At 32.5% G+C, this 22,559-nt stretch overlaps 1 protein-coding gene across 1 annotated transcript; it reads right to left on the bottom strand.

Annotated features, from left to right (window-relative positions):
- Nucleotides 1-515: 515 nt before the first annotated feature.
- Nucleotides 516-6,440, bottom strand: LOC133330682 (protein turtle-like; the record flags this gene model as incomplete). The annotated part of the gene is made up of 3 exons (XM_061539092.1): nt 516-628; nt 3,031-3,894; nt 6,170-6,440. Coding segments are annotated over 3 exons (1,239 nt in total), but the record flags the coding sequence as incomplete, so codon positions are not given.
- Between the last annotated feature and the right edge of the window lie 16,119 nt (nt 6,441-22,559).

Raw genomic sequence — 22,559 nt, 5'->3', positions numbered from 1 at the left:
GGAGGTGGTTAGTGGAAGAATCATGCTTCCAAAATATTTAGTTCGTTAGTACATGCAACAATAGAACAATCATAGCAAGAACAACAATAACGAGATTTTTTTAATTTTTTTTTCAGAGTCACACTTACACTTAAAATTTAAAAATAGGTCATTGGTACAAAATTTGGATAATTACGTTATTTTTGTTTTTTTTTTCGAGGGCATAAAAATCAAGAACCGAGGTGTTGAATTAAAAAAAGAAAAACTACATTGAAAAATATTCCCTAGTCTTGGAGTGTTGTTTGGTTGTATGTAATCACCTTCCTAGGGCAATTAAGCATCAAGGTTTTAAATTAAAAAATAAAAATGAAAAAAAAAATTAAAATTAGAAAAATCCCTAGTCTTTGCGTATTTTTCCCCCACTTGCTTGGGAAAAAGAGCTTTTTTAAAATATATTTTTTTACAAAAATTATTTTTTTAATTATTTTTTTACAGTTCTAAACTAAATAATATGTTTGTTTAATGTTTTGTACTAATTTAATTTTTTAGTTTGTTTTTTGAATTTTCTTACCAGCTTCGTCTGGCATTAGTTGGAATACATGATCGGGCGGTTGTGTTGCAGCCTTGACATTACGTGCCGGGGGAGCTTCTGTTGAATTTGAATTTTCGTTCGTACGTTTCGTTTGCAATACATACAACAACATCAACAATTTGCATGTATGTGTGTGTGTGTTTTATTTTGAGGTTAGTCAAATAAAAATTCAAATTTCAACATTTTCGTTTCATTAGGGATTCGTTTTATTCGTATGTCGTACGTTTACGTTTATTTTCATTTATCACATTTTCACATTTCGAGGTTTTTTGTTTTTGGTTGGCGATGTTTTTTTTTTTTTTTTTTTTGGTATTTGTTGATTGATTGGTTGGTTGTTGCAATGTGATTCGATATGAACAGATAAAATATATATAGAGAGAGATAGATAGATAGTTTGATTTTGGTACAGAGCGATTTATTTGATTTGATTGAATTTGATTCGAGATAGATATGGTCGACAACGAAACGAAACGGTGGTTAACGGTGGTGGTGGTGGTGGCGTTGGTGGCAGTGGTTTTATTTTCAAAACCAAAATGTAAGATTTGAGATGAAACAAGAAAAGTAAAGATATATAAAAAAAGAAAACAAGAGAAGAAAAAACATAGATATATTGATTTAGTAAAATGGTTAAAGGCCAATTCCATTAGTTTTATTTTATATTTTTGATTTGGGTTTGGTTGGTTTGTTAATTTATTGATACGAAGGCTGGAGTTAAGTGGAGTTTTTGATGAGCAAATAATTCGAGGTGAGGGTTTTTTTGTATTTTCATTTTGGCTGAAAAGCTAAGGCTTTTACTTTAAACTCTTAGAAAAAAATATTTTTTTTAAATCCTAGAATGGGAATAATCGGATAACTATATTTAAAAAAATTACCCCTTTATTTTACCCTCAAACAAATAATCCACGCCTATAAATGACCCATGAAAAAATATTTTTAAAAAAATTACGCCTTTATTTTACCCTCAAACAAATAATCCACGCCTATAAATGACCCATGAAAACATTTTTTTAAAAAATCCACGCCTATAAATGACCCTTGAAAAAATATTTTTAAAAAATCCACGGCTCAGGGGGACCCTTGAAAAATATTTTTAAAAAATCCACGGCTCAGGGGGACCCTTGAAAAAATATTTTTAAAAAATCCACGGCTATAAATGACCCATGAAAAAATATTTTTAAAAAATCCACGCCTATAAATGACCCATGAAAAAATATTTTTAAAAAATCCACGCCTATAAATGACCCATGAAAAAATATTTTTAAAAAATCCACGCCTATAAATGACCCATGAAAAAATATTTTTAAAAAATCCACGCCTATAAATGACCCATGAAAAAATATTTTTAAAAAATCCACGCCTATAAATGACCCATGAAAAAATATTTTTAAAAAATCCACGCCTATAAATGACCCATGAAAAAATATTTTTAGAAAATCCACGCCTATAAATGACCCATGAAAAAATATTTTTAAAAAATCCACGCCTATAAATGACCCATGCAAAAATATTTTTAAAAAATGACCCATGAAAAAATATTTTTAAAAAATCCACGCCTATAAATGACCCATGCAAAAATATTTTTAAAAAATCCACGCCTATAAATGACCCATGAAAAAATATTTTTAAAAAATCCACGCCTATAAATGACCCATGCAAAAATATTTTTAAAAAATCCACGCCTATAAATGACCCATGAAAAAATATTTTTAAAAAATCCACGCCTATAAATGACCCATGAAAACATTTTTTTAAAAAATCCACGCCTATAAGTGACCCATAAAAAAATATTTTTAGAAAATCCACGCCTATAAATGACCCATGAAAAAATATTTTTAAAAAATCCACGCCTATAAATGACCCATGAAAAAATATTTTTAAAAAATCCACGCCTATAAATGACCCATGAAAAAATATTTTTAAAAAATCCACGCCTATAAATGACCCATAAAAAAATATTTTTAGAAAATCCACGCCTATAAATGACCCATGAAAAAATATTTTTAAAAGATCCACGCCTATAAATGACCCATGAAAAAATATATTTTTAAAAAAATAATTATCAGAGTCCAAAGCCTTAAAAAAAATTCATGAAATTTTTTTTTTTGATTTTTTTATATATATATTAGAAATTAATTTATATTTCCACTAATATTTTTCAAAAACTCCACTTAACTATCAGCCACAATGGTTATAATAATAATAATTAATGATATGGTGCATATAAAGCATTAATATTTTATTTTAAAATTTAAATTGAAATCGAAAATATACCAACATATTATATAAAGAGATATACGATAGAGAGAGAGATAGATAGATTGATAGAAAACTAGTTGACAAAACAGAAAACTCAAAATTAAAATAATAAAAACTAAAACCACAAAAAGAATACCAAAAAGAAGTAGTAGTATAGTCACAAGACAAACGAACAAAACAGAACTGTTTAACGTTCAACTTACCCACTGTCCGTACGGTCATCACTTTGCTCATCATACCGTCGCCAAGCACATTGCGACCGACCACCTGAAATTCATAGGTAGTACCCGATGCTAAGCCATTGATCGTTACTTCTGTACTACCCGATGGTGTAACCGATATCGTTTGCCAATCGGTAGCACCCGCTTCACGATACCAAATCGTATAGTCTTGCTTATATTCCGAACCGCCACTGTAGCCCGGCATCCATTGTAACGTGATCGATGATTCGGTTGCCTTGCCGGTTATATTGTAGGGTGCATGCGGTTGTGTACCTTCGATAACTAGTTGAGTTTGCGACATTAGAGTTGCTACTTCATTAGAGACAACGCATTGATAATAGCCAAAATCCTCACGACGTAAATTCTCAATGGTAATGTTACCCCCAGAGATGCGTACCCGATTACGTTGTGTATCGGATAGTTGTTCACCGCCCTGTCGTTGCCATTTGATTGTGGGTTTTTGGGTGCCCTCAGCCTCCACAGCGTCACAGTGCATTTCGACACTGTCGCCAACTTTACGCTGATACAGCGATTCAGGTTCAACGGTAAATGTGGGTGGTTTACGGACCAACACTTCCATCGTACCGGAGGCTCCCTGTGAACCCTCAGAATTATACGGTTGACAGGTATAACGTCCCTGATGCTCTTCCGTAACATGGGTAAAGAGCAACGAACCATTGGCCATAACAACGACGTCTTTCACTTGATACGGTTCCAGTAGACGTTTGTCTTTGGTCCAAGTGACATATTGTAGCTGAGGATTCGATTTAATGTAACACTGAACAACACCGGCCAAACCGTATGGTAGATATTGTACAGTGGGTGTAAAGGTCACTTTGGCAGAATCTGAAAAACGGGGAAAAGGAAATATTTAATTAAAATTCCAAAAAATAAGGTGACAGAAAATATCAACTTCTTCAGAAGGTCAATGAAGGGCTTCCGATTTTTTAGGGATTCTATGGTCTTGACAAATATTTTCAAAAAAATCCACGCCTATATTTTGAAAAATCCAAGCCTTTAAAAGACCCTTTAATTTTTTTTTAAATCCACGCTTATATTTTGAAAAATCCAAGCCTTTAAAAGACCCTTTATTTTTAAAAAAAAAAATCCACGCCTATATTTTGAAAAATCCAAGCCTTTTTAAGACCTTTTAAAAAATCCACGCCTTTTATAACCCCCGATCCACGCCTTTAAAAAATATTTTTAAAAATCCACGCCTTTAAAAAATATTTTTAAAAATCCACGCCTTTAAAAAATATTTTTAAAAATCCACGCCTTTTATAACCCCCGATCCACGCCTTTAAAAAATATTTTTAAAAATCCACGCCTTTAAAAAATATTTTTAAAAATCCACGCCTTTAAAAAATATTTTTAAAAATCCACGCCTTTAAAAAATATTTTTAAAAATCCACGCCTTTAAAAAATATTTTTAAAAAATCCACGCCTTTAAAAAATATTTTTAAAAAATCCACGTCTTTAAAAAATATTTTTTAAAAATTGTACAGTGGGTGTAAAGGTCACTTTGGCAGAATCTGAAAAACGGGGAAAAGGAAATATTTAATTAAAATTCCAAAAAATATGGCGATTGAAAATATCAACTTCTTCAGAAGGGCAATGAAGGGCTTGGGAATTTTTAGGGATTCTATGGTCTTGACAAAAATTTTCTAAAAAATCCATGCCTATATTTTGAAAAATCCAAGCCTTTAAAAGACCCTTTAAATTTGTTTTTATAAATCCACGCCTATATTTTGAAAAATCCAAGCCTTTATAAGACCCTTGAAAAAATCTATTAAACAATTCGCGCCTGTATTTTGAAAAATCCAAGCCTTTTTAAGACCTTTTAAAAAATCCACGCCTTTTATAACCCCCGATCCACGCCTTTAAAAAATATTTTTAAAAATCCACGCCTTTAAAAAATATTTTTAAAAATCCACGCCTTTAAAAAATATTTTTAAAAATCCACGCCTTTTATAACCCCCGATCCACGCCTTTAAAAAATATTTTTAAAAATCCACGCCTTTAAAAAATATTTTTAAAAATCCACGCCTTTAAAAAATATTTTTAAAAATCCACGCCTTTAAAAAATATTTTTAAAAATCCACGCCTGGAAATATTTTTAAAAATCCACGCCTTTAAAAAAATTTCTAAAAAAATCCACGCCTTTAAAACATTTTCTAAAAAAATCCCCAACTCTAAAAAATATTTTTTTAAAAAATCCACGCCTTTCAAAAATATTTTTAAAAAATTCACGCCTTTAAAAAATATTTTTAAAAAATCCACGCCTAGTCGACGTTATAACATTGAAAAAATATGTTTAAAAAATCCACACATTTATTAGACCCTTGAAAAAATATTTTTAAAAAATCCACGCCTTTATAAGACCCTTGAAAAAATATTTTTAAAAAATCCACGCCTTTATAAGACCCTTGGAAAATTATTTTTAAAAATCCACGCCTTTATAAGACCCTTGAAAAAATATTTTTAAAAAATCCACGCCTTTATAAGACACTTGAAAAAAATATTTTTAAAAATCTACGCCTTGTGGGTATGCTTTAGAAATTATTTTTAAAAATCCACGCCTTTATAAGACCCTTGAAAAAATATTCTTAAAAAATCCACGCCTTTAAAAAATATTCTTAAAAAATCAACGCCTTTAAAAAATATTTTAAAAAAATTCACGCCTTTAAAAAATATTTTTTAAAGGCTTGGATTTTTTAAAAAAAAAAATTTTATAAAAATCCACGCCTTTAAAAAAATATTTTTAAAAAATCCACGCCTTTAAAAAATATTTTTAAAAAATCAACGAAAAATATTTTTTAAAAAATCCACGCCTTTATAAGGCCCTAGAAAATATTTTTTTTAAAAATCCACGCCTTTATAAGACCCTTGTAAAATTATTTTTAAAAATTCACGACTTTATAAGACCCTTGGAAAAATATTTTTAAAAAATCCACGCCTTTTATAACCCCCGAAAAATATTTTTAAAAAATCCACGCCTTTTATAACCCCCGAAAAATATTTTTAAAAAATCCACGCCTTTTATAACCCCCGAAAAATATTTTTAAAAAATCCACCCCTCTTTATAATACCTGAAAAATGTTTTTAAAAAATGTTTACTTACACAGAACATTCAAATATGCCGATGCACTCTGGGGATCACCAATACCATTTGTTACTTCGCACAAATACTGGCCCGAATCGTCGGCACCAACGGGATTTATAATTAGCGAACCATCTTTGCGTATTGTAATGCGTGTCTCCAATGAGGCCACCTCTCTAACGGGTGAGCCCTCACGAAACCATCGTACGGTGACATTGCCAGGCATAGCCTTAGCTTCACATGAGAATATCACCTTTTCGCCCTCTTTTCTAGTTTGATTCGTGGGCGGCACCTAAAACGAAATCGCAAAAAAATAAACAAATTCCCAAATATATAAAAAATATAATTTTATTAATTACAATTTATTTTTCCCACTAAGGGAAGGGAGGAATTACAAATAGAGGTACAAAAGTAAAACTAAACAACAACAATTATATCGGGGAGAACATTAAAAGCGTAACAGATGGTAGATGATATAAATAAATTTGTATAAATGCAAGGATATTAATGAGGATGATGGTGATTGTGATTAAGGATGTAGACAGGGGTTGGGAGGAGATAGGATTTAAGGAGAAAATAATCTCATTAAGTTGACGGCTAATTATTTAAGGTTGCGAAATTTTTTGTTTAAAATTTCATTAAAACTTGACCGTCTCTTAAAGGGTTAAATTTAATTTTTGTGTGCGCAGAAATTACTAACAATTTGTATGCCAGTGTAATAATATCCTAAAACTGTAATAAGAAAATAAATTGCCATTAATAATTCATTAGATTTATTTAGGCCATTAAATATTGTATTAACTGTAGACGAATATTATTGTTATTATTACAAATAGGGTCATTACAAATACTTATTTACTTAGCTAATGGTGGCAACGAAAAAAAATTAATAACTTGTGACTGATAAAAACGGTAATTACATTTAGCTCATTATTTTAATAATTATAGAGTATAAACAGAATTTGTGTAATTCTGTTTCTGTCAAGGACCCACACACCTAAATTAGGAGATTTCAAACGAAAAATCATGTTCATGTTGATTTCAAACATCTGGTAGTCTTTAATAAATTTTATCAATATATATTATTGATAAAATTTATTAAAGACAATCAGATGCTTGAAATCAACATGCCCACATGTAACCCTTGAAAATATTTAAGAGATCCAGCTATCTAAAATTATATTTTTTTTAAATAAAATTCATGTAAAACCAGTAAGGAAAGAAGTAAAGTCGGACGGGGCCGACTTTATGATACCCTTCATCACTTTGGGTGTATCCAACAGGACCATTAACATAAAATTGGATGAATTAAAATATTTGATATTCATCTAAATGTGAACCGACTTAGATCAATTCTGTGGTGAACCATCAAATGAAAATCGGACGAAACTGTATATGGGAGCTATATCTAAATGTGAACCTTTCCACAACGTAGGTTACACTAACTTCAGAAAGTTCTGCAAAATTTTGTGCCAATCGGCCATATTTTGGAGCTTTGGTGCCACATTTACTGAAAATTTGACAGCTATATATGGGAGCTAAATCTGAACCGATTACAGCGAAACTTTCCACACAGTTGGTTATACTAACTTCAGTACGTTGTGCAGAATTTGGTGTCAATAAGCCATATTTGTATATCTATATGGGAGCTATATATAAATCTGAACCTTTCCACTCCGTAGGTTACACTAACTTCAGAACGTTCTGCAAAAAGTTGTGCCATTCGGCCACATTTTGGAGTTTTGGTGCCCCATTTACTGAAAATGTGACGAAACTATATATGGGAGTTAAATCTGAACCGATTTAAGCGAAACTCTCCACACCGTTGGTTATACTAACTTCAGTACGTTGTGCAGAATTTGGTGTCAATAGACCATATTTTGGTACACCATTTACTGCAAATCGAACGAAACTATACATGGGAGCTATATCTAAATCTGAACCGAATTTTCCCATATTGAGTTTCGTCCTTGGGTCAGATAAGTGATCTATGCCAACTTTCATCCAATTCGTATCATAAATTCATTTCAGTACACTATGCCATATTTTGTGCAAAACGAAGGATATATAAGGACGTTGGTGCACTATTTACAATAAATCGAATCAAGATATGGGCGCTATATCTAAATATAAACCGATTTTCCCGAAACTCACCACTCACCACTCATCAGTACCCTATACCAAATTTCGTGGAAATCGCAAGATATATAGGTACTTTGGTGCACCATTTACATTAAATCGTGCGAACATATATATGTGAGCTATATCTAAATCTGAACCGATATTAACGAATCTTAGCACACATCATTCTAGACGCAATTCAGTACGCTATGCCGAATTTCGTCCAAATCGACAGAAATATATTTGGATTTTGGTGCACCATTGACATAAAATCGGACTATATATATATATATATATATATATGAGCTATATATAAATCCGAACCGATTTTCAACAAATTTTAACCACATCATTATAGTCTCAATTCAGTACGTTATGCCAAATTTCGTGCAAATCGAAAGATATATAGGGTCTTTGGTACACCATTTACATCTGGACCGATTTTCAGGAAACTTAACACACATTATTCTAGAGCTAATTCATTACGCTATGCCAAATTTCGTGCAAATTGAAAGATATATAGGGACTTTGGTGCACCATTTACATGAAATCGGACGAAAATATATATGGAAGCTATGTCTAAATCAGAACCGATTTTTCACGAAACTTAACACACATCATTGTAGACCTAATTCAGTACCCTATACCAAATTTCGTGCAAATCGCAATATATATATAGGTACTTTGGTGCACCATTTACATTATATCGTGCGAACATATATATGGGAGCTATATCTAAATCCGAACCGATTTTTCCTAATTACAAAAGGGTTGGTCCTTGGGACAAGTAGATGAGCTGTGCCAAATTGCATCCAATTTGGACCAAAACAGGTCGCATTTATGTTTGTTTACAATTTAAAATGGACAGACAGTCGAACATGCATAAATCGACTTAGAAAATGATTCTATGCAAGGAACCATGTGTCTATCTTGTTTCCTTTTGCCTGTTACAAACATATGCACAAAGACATAATACCCTGTACCACAGTGTGGTGAAGGGTATAAATATGAGCTTTGAAAAAATATCCTTAAATACATATGACCCTTAAAAAGTTATTTTAAAAAATCCACGTCGATATATGAGTCTTGAAAAAATATTTTAAAAAATACACGCCTAATAACAACCTTGAAAAAATTCTTTATAAAAACATTTTTTCAAAAATCCACACATTGTTTAGGCCTTGAAAAAATATTCTTAAAAAAATCCACACCTTGTTTAGGCCTGAAAAAAACATTCTTTAAAAAATCCACGCCTTGTCTGTCTGGGTCTTTGAAGAAATTTTCTTTAAAAAATCCACACCTTGTTTAGGCCTTGAAAAGATATTTAAAAAATCCACACCTTGTTTAAACCTTAAAACAATATCCTTAAAAAATCCACGCCTTAAAAGAGCCTTGAAAAATATTCTTTAAAAAATCCACGCCTTATAAGAGCCTTGAAAAATATCCTTAAAAAATCCACGCCTTATAAGAGCCTTGAAAAAATATTCCTTAAAAAATCCACGCCTTATAAGAGCCTTGAAAAAATATTCTTTAAAAAATCCACGCCTTATAAGAGCCTTGAAAAAATATTCTTTAAAAAATCCACGCCTTATAAGAGCCTTGAAAAAATATTCTTTAAAAAATCCACGCCTTATAAGAGCCTTGAAAAAATATTCTTTAAAAAATCCACGCCTTATAAGAGCCTTGAAAAAATATTCTTTAAAAAATCCACGCCTTATAAGAGCCTTGAAAAAATATTCTTTAAAAAATCCACGCCTTATAAGAGCCTTGAAAAAATATTCTTTAAAAAATCCACGCCTTATAAGAGCCTTGAAAAAATATTCTTAAAAAATCCACGCCTTATAAGAGCCTTGAAAAAATATTCTTTAAAAAATCCACGCCTTATAAGAGCCTTGAAAAAATATCCTTAAAAAGTCCACGCCTCATTAAAAAATCCACGTCTTATAGCTCTTAAAGTCCCTGAAAATTCTTCCCCATATGATTTCCTTCATCCAGGCCATCAAATTAAATACCCTTCTAATATTGAGATAGGCTAAAGACTGCTTTTTCATTTACATCCCAAATAAATTCACCTAACCTCACCCCTTCTGTCTCTCATACACACACACACTATTTCGATTTTTTTGTCGTTCAGGGCGCTAATATAATGGTGATGAAAATTTTTATTTAATTAAAAATCACCAATATACCAACCAGGCCACTTAGACACATCACTCTGCCGGCTACCAACCATCAAACCAATGTAACAAAACTGAGGATAGTCACTATGACGGAGTGGGCAGGGACAAAACGGGTTTGACAAAATGAACTGTAAACGCGATAGATAGACAGAATGTTGCGGACAACGAACCAAATACAATTACGTTTATGGTATTTGTAACAAAATTCAATATTGATCATGGTGGGGCAAAAAAACTGCATGTGTGTGGGTATGCGTATCTGAATGTTCGAATGTTTGTATAAGTAACTGCGTTGATGCTTGTGGTAATATTTGCAGGATATAACCCACACACAAACATACATACATATACAACAGACAAAAGGACGTTATAAGTCTAACGTATTTTCATTTAATGTCTCTCCGTGTGTGCGCGTGTGTTTCTGATGAGTATGTAAAGTTTAAATAAAATCAAATTTGACACATACTCTCGCACAAACACACATAGTCGTTCGTACAAATAAAAGGCAAACACATTTCACTGTACTATAATATGCGTCCTGCCAAATATATATAAAGTTCGTGAATTCGTTATTTTTAAAATGAGCAGACACACACACATACATGGCCACACATTTTTATTGTCTACCCGCAAGGCTGATAGACAATAAGTAAATAATGGCTACACCGAATTGTTTGGCCGAAAATAAATGGGCATATTTGTGTGTGAATGGGTGGGTATGCGAGTGTGCTTGTATTTGCCTCGTTTCATTATCAAATATTTACATTTTTGGCAACATCTAATGGCTAGAAAAATTTAATTGAGTTTGGTGTTACTTTGATTTTTTTGTAGCTAAATGTGTTCGGAGGCATTTTATATTTTTGATATAATGTGAGCGAACGGTGTTTTTGTTTTTGCTGTTAATGGTATTGGCGATGTTAAATTTAAATAATTTTCGAACAAAGGTCTGCATATATATATATATATATTATGTTCTCGCAAAATAATATGCCTTTTTCGTTTACAACGCCTGGGGATGGAATTTGATATTGTTGTGAACATAGACCTTAACAGAGGCAAAATATTTCATAGTCTATAAATGTTCATGTAAATGTGTGTTGAAAAATGATAAATTAATTAATAATTAAGAAATATTTGATGTGACAATAATTCCTGGAAAAGAAAACAATGCATAGGCTTGGATTTTTGTTTTCAACATTTTGTATTTTTTCATGGTTCTTATTAAGCGTGGATTTTTTAAAGAATATGTTTTTAAGGCCTAAACAAGGCGTGGATTTTTTAAAGAATATTTTTTCAAGGCGTAAACAAGGCGTGAATTTTTTAAAGAATATTTTTTCAAGGCCTAAACAAGGCGTGGATTTTTTAAAGAATATTTTTTCAAGGCCTAAACCAGGCGTGGATTTTTTAAAGGCCTAAACAAGGCGTGGATTTTTTAAAAAATATTTTTTCAAGGCCTAAAGAAGGCGTAGATTTCTTAAAGAATATTTTTTCAAGGCCTAAACAAGGCGTGGAATAATTTTTTCAAGGCCTAAACAAGGCGTGGATTTTTTAAATAATATTTTTTCAAGGCCTAAACAAGGCGTGGATTTTTTAAATAATATTTTTTCAAGGCCTAAACAAGGTGTGGATTTTTTAAAGAATATTTTTTCAAGGCCTAAACAAGGCCCTAAACAAGGCGTGGATTCTTTAAATATTTTTTCAAGGCCTAAACAAGGCGTGGATTTTTTAAAGAATATTTTTTCAAGGCCTAAACAAGGCGTGGATTTTTTAGAGAATATTTTTTCAAGGCCTAAACAAGGCGTGGATTTTTTAAAGAATATTTTTTCAAGGCTCTTATAAGGCCTGGATTTTTTAAAGAAGAATTTTTTAAGGCTCTTATAAGGCGTGGATTTTTTAAAGAATATTTTTCAAGGCTCTTATAAGGCGTGGATTTTTTAAAGAATATTTTTCAAGGCTCTTATAAGGCGTGGATTTTTTAAAGAATATTTTTAAGGCTCTTATAAGGCGTGGATTTTTTAAAGAATATTTTTTGAAGGCTCTTATAAGGCGTGGATTTTTTAAGGATATTTTTTCAAGGCTCTTAAAAGGCGTAAAATTTTTTAGGGGTATTTTTTCAAGGCTCTTATAAGGCGTGGATTTTTTAAAGGATATTTTTTCGAGGCTCTTATAAAATAGGTTCCTATTGAGGACTTATTTTTTCCTGCTACAAATAATCTCCTTATCCAGTACTCCGTTGTAATTCAAAACTTTTCAAACACTTCATTAAGAACTTGTCTAGTAAACATTAAATTTTATTATATTGATGTGTGGTTAGTTTGACACTTTGGAAATTCACACAAACACACACTAACATATTAACAACATGTAATACAACAATGTCTTAAAGATCTGTGTAACTGCACACACATACTTGTAAACCTTTCATTTTATGCATTTATCCGTCTATCCACCTATCCATCAACTTTCGTTTGGCATGGACAACAAAAATGAGTATGAGAAGTGAGTGCAAGTGATGTTTGACATCAAAGGGATAGACAGACATATAAGGCCATATTGCATACATTTAGGCGTTATCGGAAGGGAATGAAATAGGGTTTTCAATACGGGAAAGGCATTGCATACATTTAGGCTTTATATGGTGATCCTTGGCAGGAATAGAAACCAAATAGGGAAGCAAAGAAGTAGTTGGAAATTTTACTTCAGAAAAATGTCCTGAAAATTGGAAAAAATTATCAGAATAAACCTTCTGTGAATATTTTTTGGGAGGTCTGTAAGAAGAGTATGTCTAGTAATTCCTTTTAATTTCCAGAATAGATACATTTTCAATTTCAAGACCTCCAACTCCTTGACTTTCCAAACCGCCATCCCTTTTCTCCAAACTTTCCACGCATTATTGGAACTGACTATTACACACAACTGTACAATGAACGGAAAGTTGCACCTGATGTTCGTGTTCAATTTACATCAAACACAACAAAATATATATGTATACTCCTCAATACATACATTTGAATTGAAATCAAGTGAGTATGTGAGTGTGTGTGCGTGTTTCTTTTCTTCCATTTTGTTGTTGTTCGGTTTTTCTTTCTTTCTTTGATATGCAGTTCATTGTAATAATGCAACATTTACATTATTCCTATAAGTCATCTCGTGTGTATGTATGTATGAAAGTGAGTGTGTGTGGTAGAGAGGGTGTACATGCATGACTGATACATATGGCTGTGTTATTCGTTTTAAGTTTGGGTTGCCAGAGTGAATGACTGACTGACTGAATAAATGACATGACATTTTCCGAAAGCAAATCCTGCACTCGACAAGCTGTCATTCAAATGTCAAATATTAAATGACTGCTCATACAAGAACAACAACACCAACAACTGCAACAGTAGCAGCACCAGCAACGACATCAGGGACAATGGTAGTAACAACCAGCAATAACCACCGATGAAGAAGTTGCACCAACAACAGTTGCAATTGCACAATATATTAACAACAGACATACACACTCACACACACCCATACATACACATTTATGTAAATAATGTTACACAGATTTACATATAAGTTGTAATAGAAGGAAAAATAAATTGTTATTACATATGAAGACATATCGATGTGTATATATGTATTTGGTCCTTAGATTGATAGAAAATTTGTAAAAGTCGGAACTTCTCAAAAATTCTACTGATTTTTTCTGACATATTCCAAGCATAACCTGTCGATATTTAGTTCTTATTTTATTTTTTATTTTTGTTAATAAATTTTTAATGTTGTTCTATGGTGGTTTCGAAGTACTCGTACTTTGGTTCATACACATGTGCCGGTATGGTCGACCTGCCTTTTTGGTTGTTGCCATAGTAACGCCTAAAAGTGGGTCATTTTATAATAATAAAAAAAAACTATATAAAGAATCATTACTGTGTATTGACTGACGTCAAATCGATTATATAAATAAATTAAATAATACAACATGAAAGAAAAGTGGAATGATGACTTATAGTATGTAATTTGTTGTTAAGTGGCATTTTACGAAATGATAATTATGAGTTGTGTGACATACCTATAGATATCAAAAAATATAATTGGGGCGTACATAATTCAAGAGATAAAATTATGGTATTCGTAAAGGAAGAGAGTGGTTTTTTAAAAACGCAAAAGGTATATTCTGAAAATGCTTGAAATCCAAAGAGAGGATGAGAAGGATATGCGTTTTGAAATCTTCAAAGTGCCTCAAAACGGATATCTTCTAGCAGAACGAATAGTTCAGCATGGTAACAAAGCTAAAAATTTAATTTCCATTATTTATTTTTTTTCATAATTTACTCCTCTTGGCTCTACAGTTTTTCCGGGTCTCTGGATTCGAAATTTACCTGTCGGGGTCAATCAATTGCGATTTGTGAAAACATATTATTGACAAAATCAAATCGGGCCACAAATAATATTTTAAGACAATTGTGATTTTCAAAATGTTGTTCATTTATGCCGGAAGGACTGGACCGATAGCTTTCACCATCATACACCATTTCACCAAATGACAACGTTTTTAGATATCGCCTATTTTGCACCCCTTTGTTACTATCCCTAGGATTTTCTCGCCCCATTTTCGATTTGTTTAAGGTTTTTCATTCTGTCATAGCTGACATAGATATTTGCAGAAATTTATAAAAAATATCCATATTTTGACTTAGATCCATATAAAGATCCCGACTACTTTCTGCATATTGAAGGTTTTGACTGCTTTCTTAAAAAATGGCTTTACTTTTATATTCCGGGTTTTTAGAGATTCAACACCATTTTCGATATTTTTACGCTGTTAGACGAATATTTCCACAATAATGAATTGTTCGGCATGGTAAAAAAGAAGGTGAGAAACAGTTTTGCAGAAATATTTTTATATAGGTCCAACATTTAACATAAATTTCATTTAAATAATCTTCCACATTTCGGCGATTTGAAGATTGTTGCCGAATTTTCTTACTATAGTGAGTGTGTGTTCTTGAAGGTTGCGAAACATTTGTTCAAAACTATTAAGATATTTCTCCATATTTTGACATTGCTCCCATACCTGTGGTATAGCAAAACTTTTTTCCAAAAATATGGGACCCCCTACACCAGTATGTTGTACGGGTTTTATAGATTTGTGTGACTCAAGAGTTTGTAACGCCGCAAAATATTGGTCCTAGGCCCACCTTTAACTACATCGATCGACATATCTCGACTATCTGAGTCGATCTAGACACGTGTCCCGTCCGTCCGTCTGCCCATTATAATTTGTAAACAAGCTGCAAGCCGCAGTTATGGATCAATCCTCACAACATTTTGCATTGAAGTCCATTTCCGGCCAGTGAAGACCGTTTTTATGGATAATAATCGGGTTATAGATAGAGGATGAAATGAACCACAAACTTTATTTTTGTCTTTTTTTGAACCCTCTAGGGGCCACAATTATGACCCGAACATAACGAAATTTTACACAGAGGAAGAGGTCTGAACATAGAATAAGCATGAATGTTTTGATTAAGATCAGCCAATATTTAGCGGGTCATATGAACCCAGACTTTTGTGTGAATTCTATTTCGTATAAATTTACTTCTGAAGGACATAGATCGGGGCAGTTGACTGTATATCTATGAGGTGTGTTTGAGCGTAAAATTGATACCAATTACAGTAATGTATGTACTCGGATAGGGAAGTTAAACGTATCTATTGACAGGGGCTTGCCTATAATCATATATATGTCAACACTCGATGGCGGAAAAGTCATACTTGAAGTTCCGGTTACAGTCAAGGATGACGCCTTTAATTTTCGATGATGATCAGATGATATACCGCAGATTAAATTGACCGTTAACTTTATATTGTACGGCGATCTGACGAACTATTTCGAAAGACTATCTTGATGATCAATATTTAGGCGGTTAAATGAATCGAAACTTTTTGTGTAAAATAAGAGAATGTCAATATTATTTTTACTCCGGGAATACACGATTCATAAAGGATGCCACAGAGGAGTTGTTGAGAGTGCAAATATCGCAAAAGATTACCCAAGCTGGGAATATAGATCCATAGAAACTAAAAGCTCCATGATAGTTGTCCGACTATACTAATCCGCTCACTGTTTTTTTAATATACGGTTCGCTGACTTTTCAGTAAGTTGAAGTTTCTAATCGAGCTTCCCATCCTGTAAATTGGTATTTTATTTTCATAAGTAATGTACTATTTTCATAAGTAATGTACAGGGAATATAGATCCATAGAAACTAAAAGCTCCATGATAGTTGTCCGACTATACTAATCCGCTCACTGTTTTTTATACCCTTCACCACACTGTGGTACAAGGTATTATGTCTTTGTGCATATGTTTGTAACAGGCAAAAATAATCGAGATAGACACATGGTTCCTTTTGAGAATATGTATAGAATCGCTTTCTGAGTCGATTTACGCATGTCCGTCTGTCTGTCGATGTTAAATTGTAAACAAAGTACATGTCGCATTTATAATCCGAATTAGACGAAATTTGGCACAGGTCACTTATTTGGCCCAAGGACGAACCCTATTGAAATTGGGAAAAATCGTTTCAGATTTAGATATAGCTCCCATATATAGTTTCGGCCGATTTAATGTAAACGGTCCCTATATATCCTTAGATCAGCACGAAATTAGGCGCAGCGTAATGAATTATGTCTAGAATGATGTATGCAAAGTTTCGTGAAAATCGGTTCAGATTTAGATATAGCTCACATATATATTCGTCCGATTTTATGTAAATGATGTACGAAAGTCTCTATATATTTTTCGATTTGTACGAAATTTGGCACATCGTAATGAATTAGGTCTAGAATGATGTGTATTAAGTTTCCTGAAAATCGGTTCAAATTTATATATAGCTCCCATATATATTTTCTTTCCATTTAATGTAAATGGTACACCAAAGCCCCTATATATCTTTCGATTTGCACGAAATTTAGCACAGCTTAATGCATTAGGTATATAATGATGTGTGTTAAGTTTCCTGAAATCGGTTTAGATTTAGACATATCTCCCATATATATTTTTGTCCGATTTAATGTAAAAGGCGCACCAAAGTCCCTATATATCTTTCGATTTGCACGAAATTTGGCACAGCGTAATGAATTAGGTCTGGAATGATGTGTGTTCAGATTCCTGAAAATTTGTTCAGATTTAGATATAGCTCCCATATATATTTTTGTCCGATTTAATGTAAATAGTGTACCAAAGCACGAAATTTGGTACAGCGTAAATTCGTGCTAGAATGATGTGTGTTACATTTCCTTAAAGTCGGTCCAGGTTTAGATATAGCTCACATATATATTTTCGTCCGATTTAATGTAAATAGTGTACCAATGTCCCTATATATCTTCCGATTTGCACGAAATTTGGCATACCGTAATGAATTCGGTCTAGAATGATGTGTGTCAAGTTTCCTGAAAATCGTTCAAGATTTCGATATAACTATCATATATATTTTCGTCCGGTTTAATGTAAATGTTGCACCAAAGTCCCTATATATCTTTCGATTTGCAGGAAATTTGTTATAGTGTGCTGAACAAGGGCTAGAATGATGTGTGTTAAGTTTCCTGAAAATTGGTTCTGATTTAGATATTGCTCCCATATTATCCTCCGATTTAATGTAAATTGTGCACTAAAGAGCCACAGTTTGTCCGATTGCCACACAATTTTGTACAATGAACTGTAGTTTTGATATAAGTTAATCTCTGGCAAGTATCATTGAAATCCGTTCAGATTTTGATATATCTAATATATATATATATATACATAATTTTTGTCCCATTGTAAGAAGCAACCATATATCTGACCAAAAGAAAAAAATTAGTATAGGTTGTAGAATGACATGTTTATGGATCCTAGTTCATTTCGTGTTAACGTTAACGGTTTTCGTTAACGTTTGTTACAATTCATCTGTTGAATATACACAAAGTGGTGAAGGGTATCATATAGTCGGCCCCGTCCGACTTTACTACTTTTCTTACTGGTTTATATACGGTTCGCTGACTTTTCAGTAAGTTGAAGTTTCTAATCGAGCTTCCCATCCTGTAAATTGGTATTTATAGTGTCAACGTGTACATATAAGTGTCCCGGCTTTTCCATGAAATGGCAGACCATTTGGTAGGGATTATAAAATGGTCGACCTTACGAAATAACCGAAATTTTTCATTTTTATTAAAATGGTTCACATTTTACGACAAGAAAAATTGGGATGATCCAAATTTTAACATTTCTTCGAGTTTGTATTCGAATGAGTGAAACGAAAGGACCATATTCGGTTTTCAGATAGGTTCATTAACAATATATTATAGTAATGTAGAGAGTGCATATGCTTGATCTGAGATTTGCAAGTTTTTATGAGGGATGCACAAGAAGGAGTGGATCTGAAACAAGTATGAACAAAATATTAGGGATAAGATCAAAATTTCGCTTCAATGGGATTTTAACATTTTCCCATCAACATGCTCCAATATCGAACTCAATGACAATACAATCGCGGTTCTTCAATCCAAAACAAGCCCAAAACAAAACAACGATCGTATGGGTCTTCGAAGACGAGCCCCATTCATATGATCTGTTTCATAATAAATTTGGGGTTTAGTATTTTGGGTTCTCCTTTTGTAGAAAATCTCTCTCTCTATTAAAAATTATTACACAGAAGCTTTTAATGAATCCAGTATTTACAATTCTATGAATTTCTTACATAAAATATATTTTTAGTGCAGGTCCCAGACCAAGTTTTCAACCTGAATGCCTGTATTTTAGGATTTAGTTTTTACCTTGCCGAAATATGCCGTGACATAGACCTATAGAAAAGTCCCAATCGATAATAGGTGAAGGCTATAAAAAGTTTAACCCGGTTGAACTTAACGACGTATTTATTGTAACCGGTTACTCTCTTTTATAATATTTTTTTTTCATAATAATACAAAAAGGCAGGACTGCAAAAACAATTTCTGCGATTTATATAAAGAACATCATTCCACTCGACATACCTAGTTACGATTCTTTTGTGTGTGCGTTTGTCACTTTCATAAAACTCAACACAAAAATGAAATCAAAGCGAAATGCAAACGAAAAACAGCAAAGAAACAATTGTTTTGTTTTATTTGTCCCACTCCTTTGTTCTTTGGCTACAGCCATAAAGATGTTTGATCCCAACTCCTTTCAGGCGCAAACACCAGATGAGAGAAAAAACATTTCTGCTCATTGTTTTTGTCCTTGCCATTTTTCAAAGGATACAATTGTACAAATGTGTGGACATGTGATTATATTTTTCGGTGTGTGTGAGTGTGTGCGTTTTTGTCATTGTGTGTGTGTTTTATTTTGGGTTGCACAACAGTGATTTCCCTTTGTGACTTTGGTTTGATTGTTGTTGGTGGTGGCGTTGGCGGTTATGTGCGATATGTATAGGGGAATTGTATGCAATTCACAGAGAAATTAAAAGAAAGCAAATATATATGTATATACATATGTACACTATGCATATGTATATATTGATATTGCATAAAATTGTACAAATTCTATATCCACACAATGGAAACACCCGACTTTCATATGTATGGATGTTCGGATGTGTTGGAATGTGTTTAATATTTGCCAAGTATGACAAACTTTGTATAAAAAATGTCGAGATTTTTGTTTTCGGCTGTTTTGGGGTTTTCTGTTTTATTTTTCTTTTGTTTCAAGAGGTTACAAATACCAAATGTTTGGTATTATAAATATATGTGCATATTTTGTTTATTCTCGTGTGTGTTTTTTCCTTTTCTCTTTCGGTAATGTGTTTGAAAATGTGCGATGGCATAAATACCAGAATTCTTATAAATGTAAATATGGGTAAAACTATTTGAAAGTAATTTGTTTTCCAATACGAATTGTTTTAAGTAAAGTATGCAGGCATATTAAGATGGTGGGTGGTCATAAATTGGGAACATATTACTTGAACCAAATTGATTCATTTCAGCAGGGTGGATTTTTTGTAGGCTATTTCTCCAATATCAACAGAAATAGGGATTTTTTTTTAAAGAATAAATAAATTTTCCACGACCAACGGAAGTGTGAATTTTAAAAGAATATTTTATTCCACTACGTGGATTTTTAATGAATATTTTTTCGACGACCAACAGAAGAGTAGAATTTGAAAGAAAAATTTTTCCACAATCAACAGAATCGTGGATTTTTAAAGAATAATTTTTTTTCACGACCAACAGAGCGTGGAATTTGAAAGAACATTTTTTCCTCAATCAACATAATCGTGGATTTTTTTAAGATTATTTTTTTCCACTACCAACAGAAGCGTGGGTTATTAAAAACATTTCCACAATCAACAAAATCGCTGCTTTTTAAAGAAAATGTTTTCTGTGACCAACAGAATCGTAGATTTTTTCTATACCCTTCACAACACTGTACCACAGTATTGTCTTTGTGCATATGTTTGTAACAGGCAAAAGGGATCGAGATAGACCCATGGTTCCTTTTGAGAATATGCATAGAATCACTTTCTAAGTCGATTTACGCATGTCCGTCCGTCTGTCCATGTTAAATTGTAAACAATGTACAGGCCGCATTTATTATTCGAATTTGATGAAATTTGGCACAGATCATTCATTTGGCTCAAGGACGAACCCTATTGAAATTGGGAAAAATCGGTTCAGATTTAGATATAGCTCCCATATATATTTTCGTCCGATTTAATGCAAATGGTGCACCAAAGTCTCTAAATAGCCTCCGATTTAGACGAAATTTGGCATAGCGTACTGAATTTAGTCCAGACTGATGTGTGCCAAGTTTTGTGAAAATCGGTGCAGATTTAGATATGGCTTCCATATATAGTTTCGTCCGATTTCATGTTAAATGGTGCACAAAAATCCCTATATATCCTTGGAATTGCACCAAATTTGGCATAACGTACTGAATTGAGCCTAGAGTGATTTTTGCCAAGTTTAGAGAAAATCGGTCCAGATTTAGATATAGCTCCCATATATAGTATCGTCCGATTTCATGTAAATAATGCACCAAAGTCGGTATATATCTTTAGGTTTGAACGAAATTTGGCATAACGCAATGAATTGAGCGTAGAGTGATGTCTGCCAAGTTTCGAGAAAATCGGTCCAGATTTAGATATAGCTCTCATGTATATTTTCGTCCGATTTCAGGTAAATGGTGCACCAAAGTCCCTATATATCCTTCGATTTGCACGAAATTTGGCATAGCGTACTGAATTTAGTCCAGACTGATGTGTGCCAAGTTTCGTAAAAATCGGTTGAGATTTAGATATAGCTCCGTTATATTATAGATTGATTATAAGAAATTGACGCACCAAGGATCCAATATATGGCTGATAGAAACAAAACGTACTGAAATTAGTATTACATAACCTGTGACAAGTTTCGTTGAAATCGGTTCATATTACAATATAACTTCCATATATATTTTCGCCGATTTTAAGTAAATTGGACATTAGACTCCTCTTGTTAGCCAGATTGACATCAAATTTTGCACAACGTACAAAATTGAGCATAGAATTACTTAGTTGCGTTTTCTAGAAGTACAGACCTATTTGTTTGAAGTCGATTTACATACTTTTGTCCCATTGTAACAATCGAATGACATGTTTATGGATTGATCTAAGTCGATTCACATTTAGATAAATATCACATATTTTATTTCATCCAATTTCATGTCAATAGTCCTGTTTAATATACCCATAGTGGTAAGGGTATCATATAGCCGGCTCCGTCCGACTTTACTACTTTCCTTACTGGTTTAAATAAGATTTTCTTCCACGACCAACAGCGTGGATGTTTTAAAGAATGCTTTTCCAAGACCAAAAAAGCGTTAATGTTTTTAAATGTTTTTTCCAAGACCAAAGGAAGCGGTTATTTTTTATGGAATACTTTTCCACGACCAACGTGAAACGTGAATTTTTAGACTATTTTTTCTAAGATCGAAAAAGGTTTGGATTTTTAAAGAAGATTTTTACGACCAATAAAATTATTGATTTTTTTAAAGGGAGAGTTTTTCCCGAGGATTTTTTAAAGAATATATTTCCCACATAAACTGTTACTTGGTTTATGTTATTT

Source organism: Musca vetustissima, unplaced genomic scaffold (genome assembly GCF_032173495.1).
Source record: "Musca vetustissima isolate MV318-11 ecotype Yass unplaced genomic scaffold, APGP_CSIRO_Mvet_v1 utg32509, whole genome shotgun sequence".
NCBI lineage: Eukaryota > Metazoa > Arthropoda > Insecta > Diptera > Muscidae > Musca > Musca vetustissima.
The sequence above is the reverse complement of the archived record's forward strand: the minus strand, read 5'-3'. Positions and strand labels throughout refer to the sequence as shown.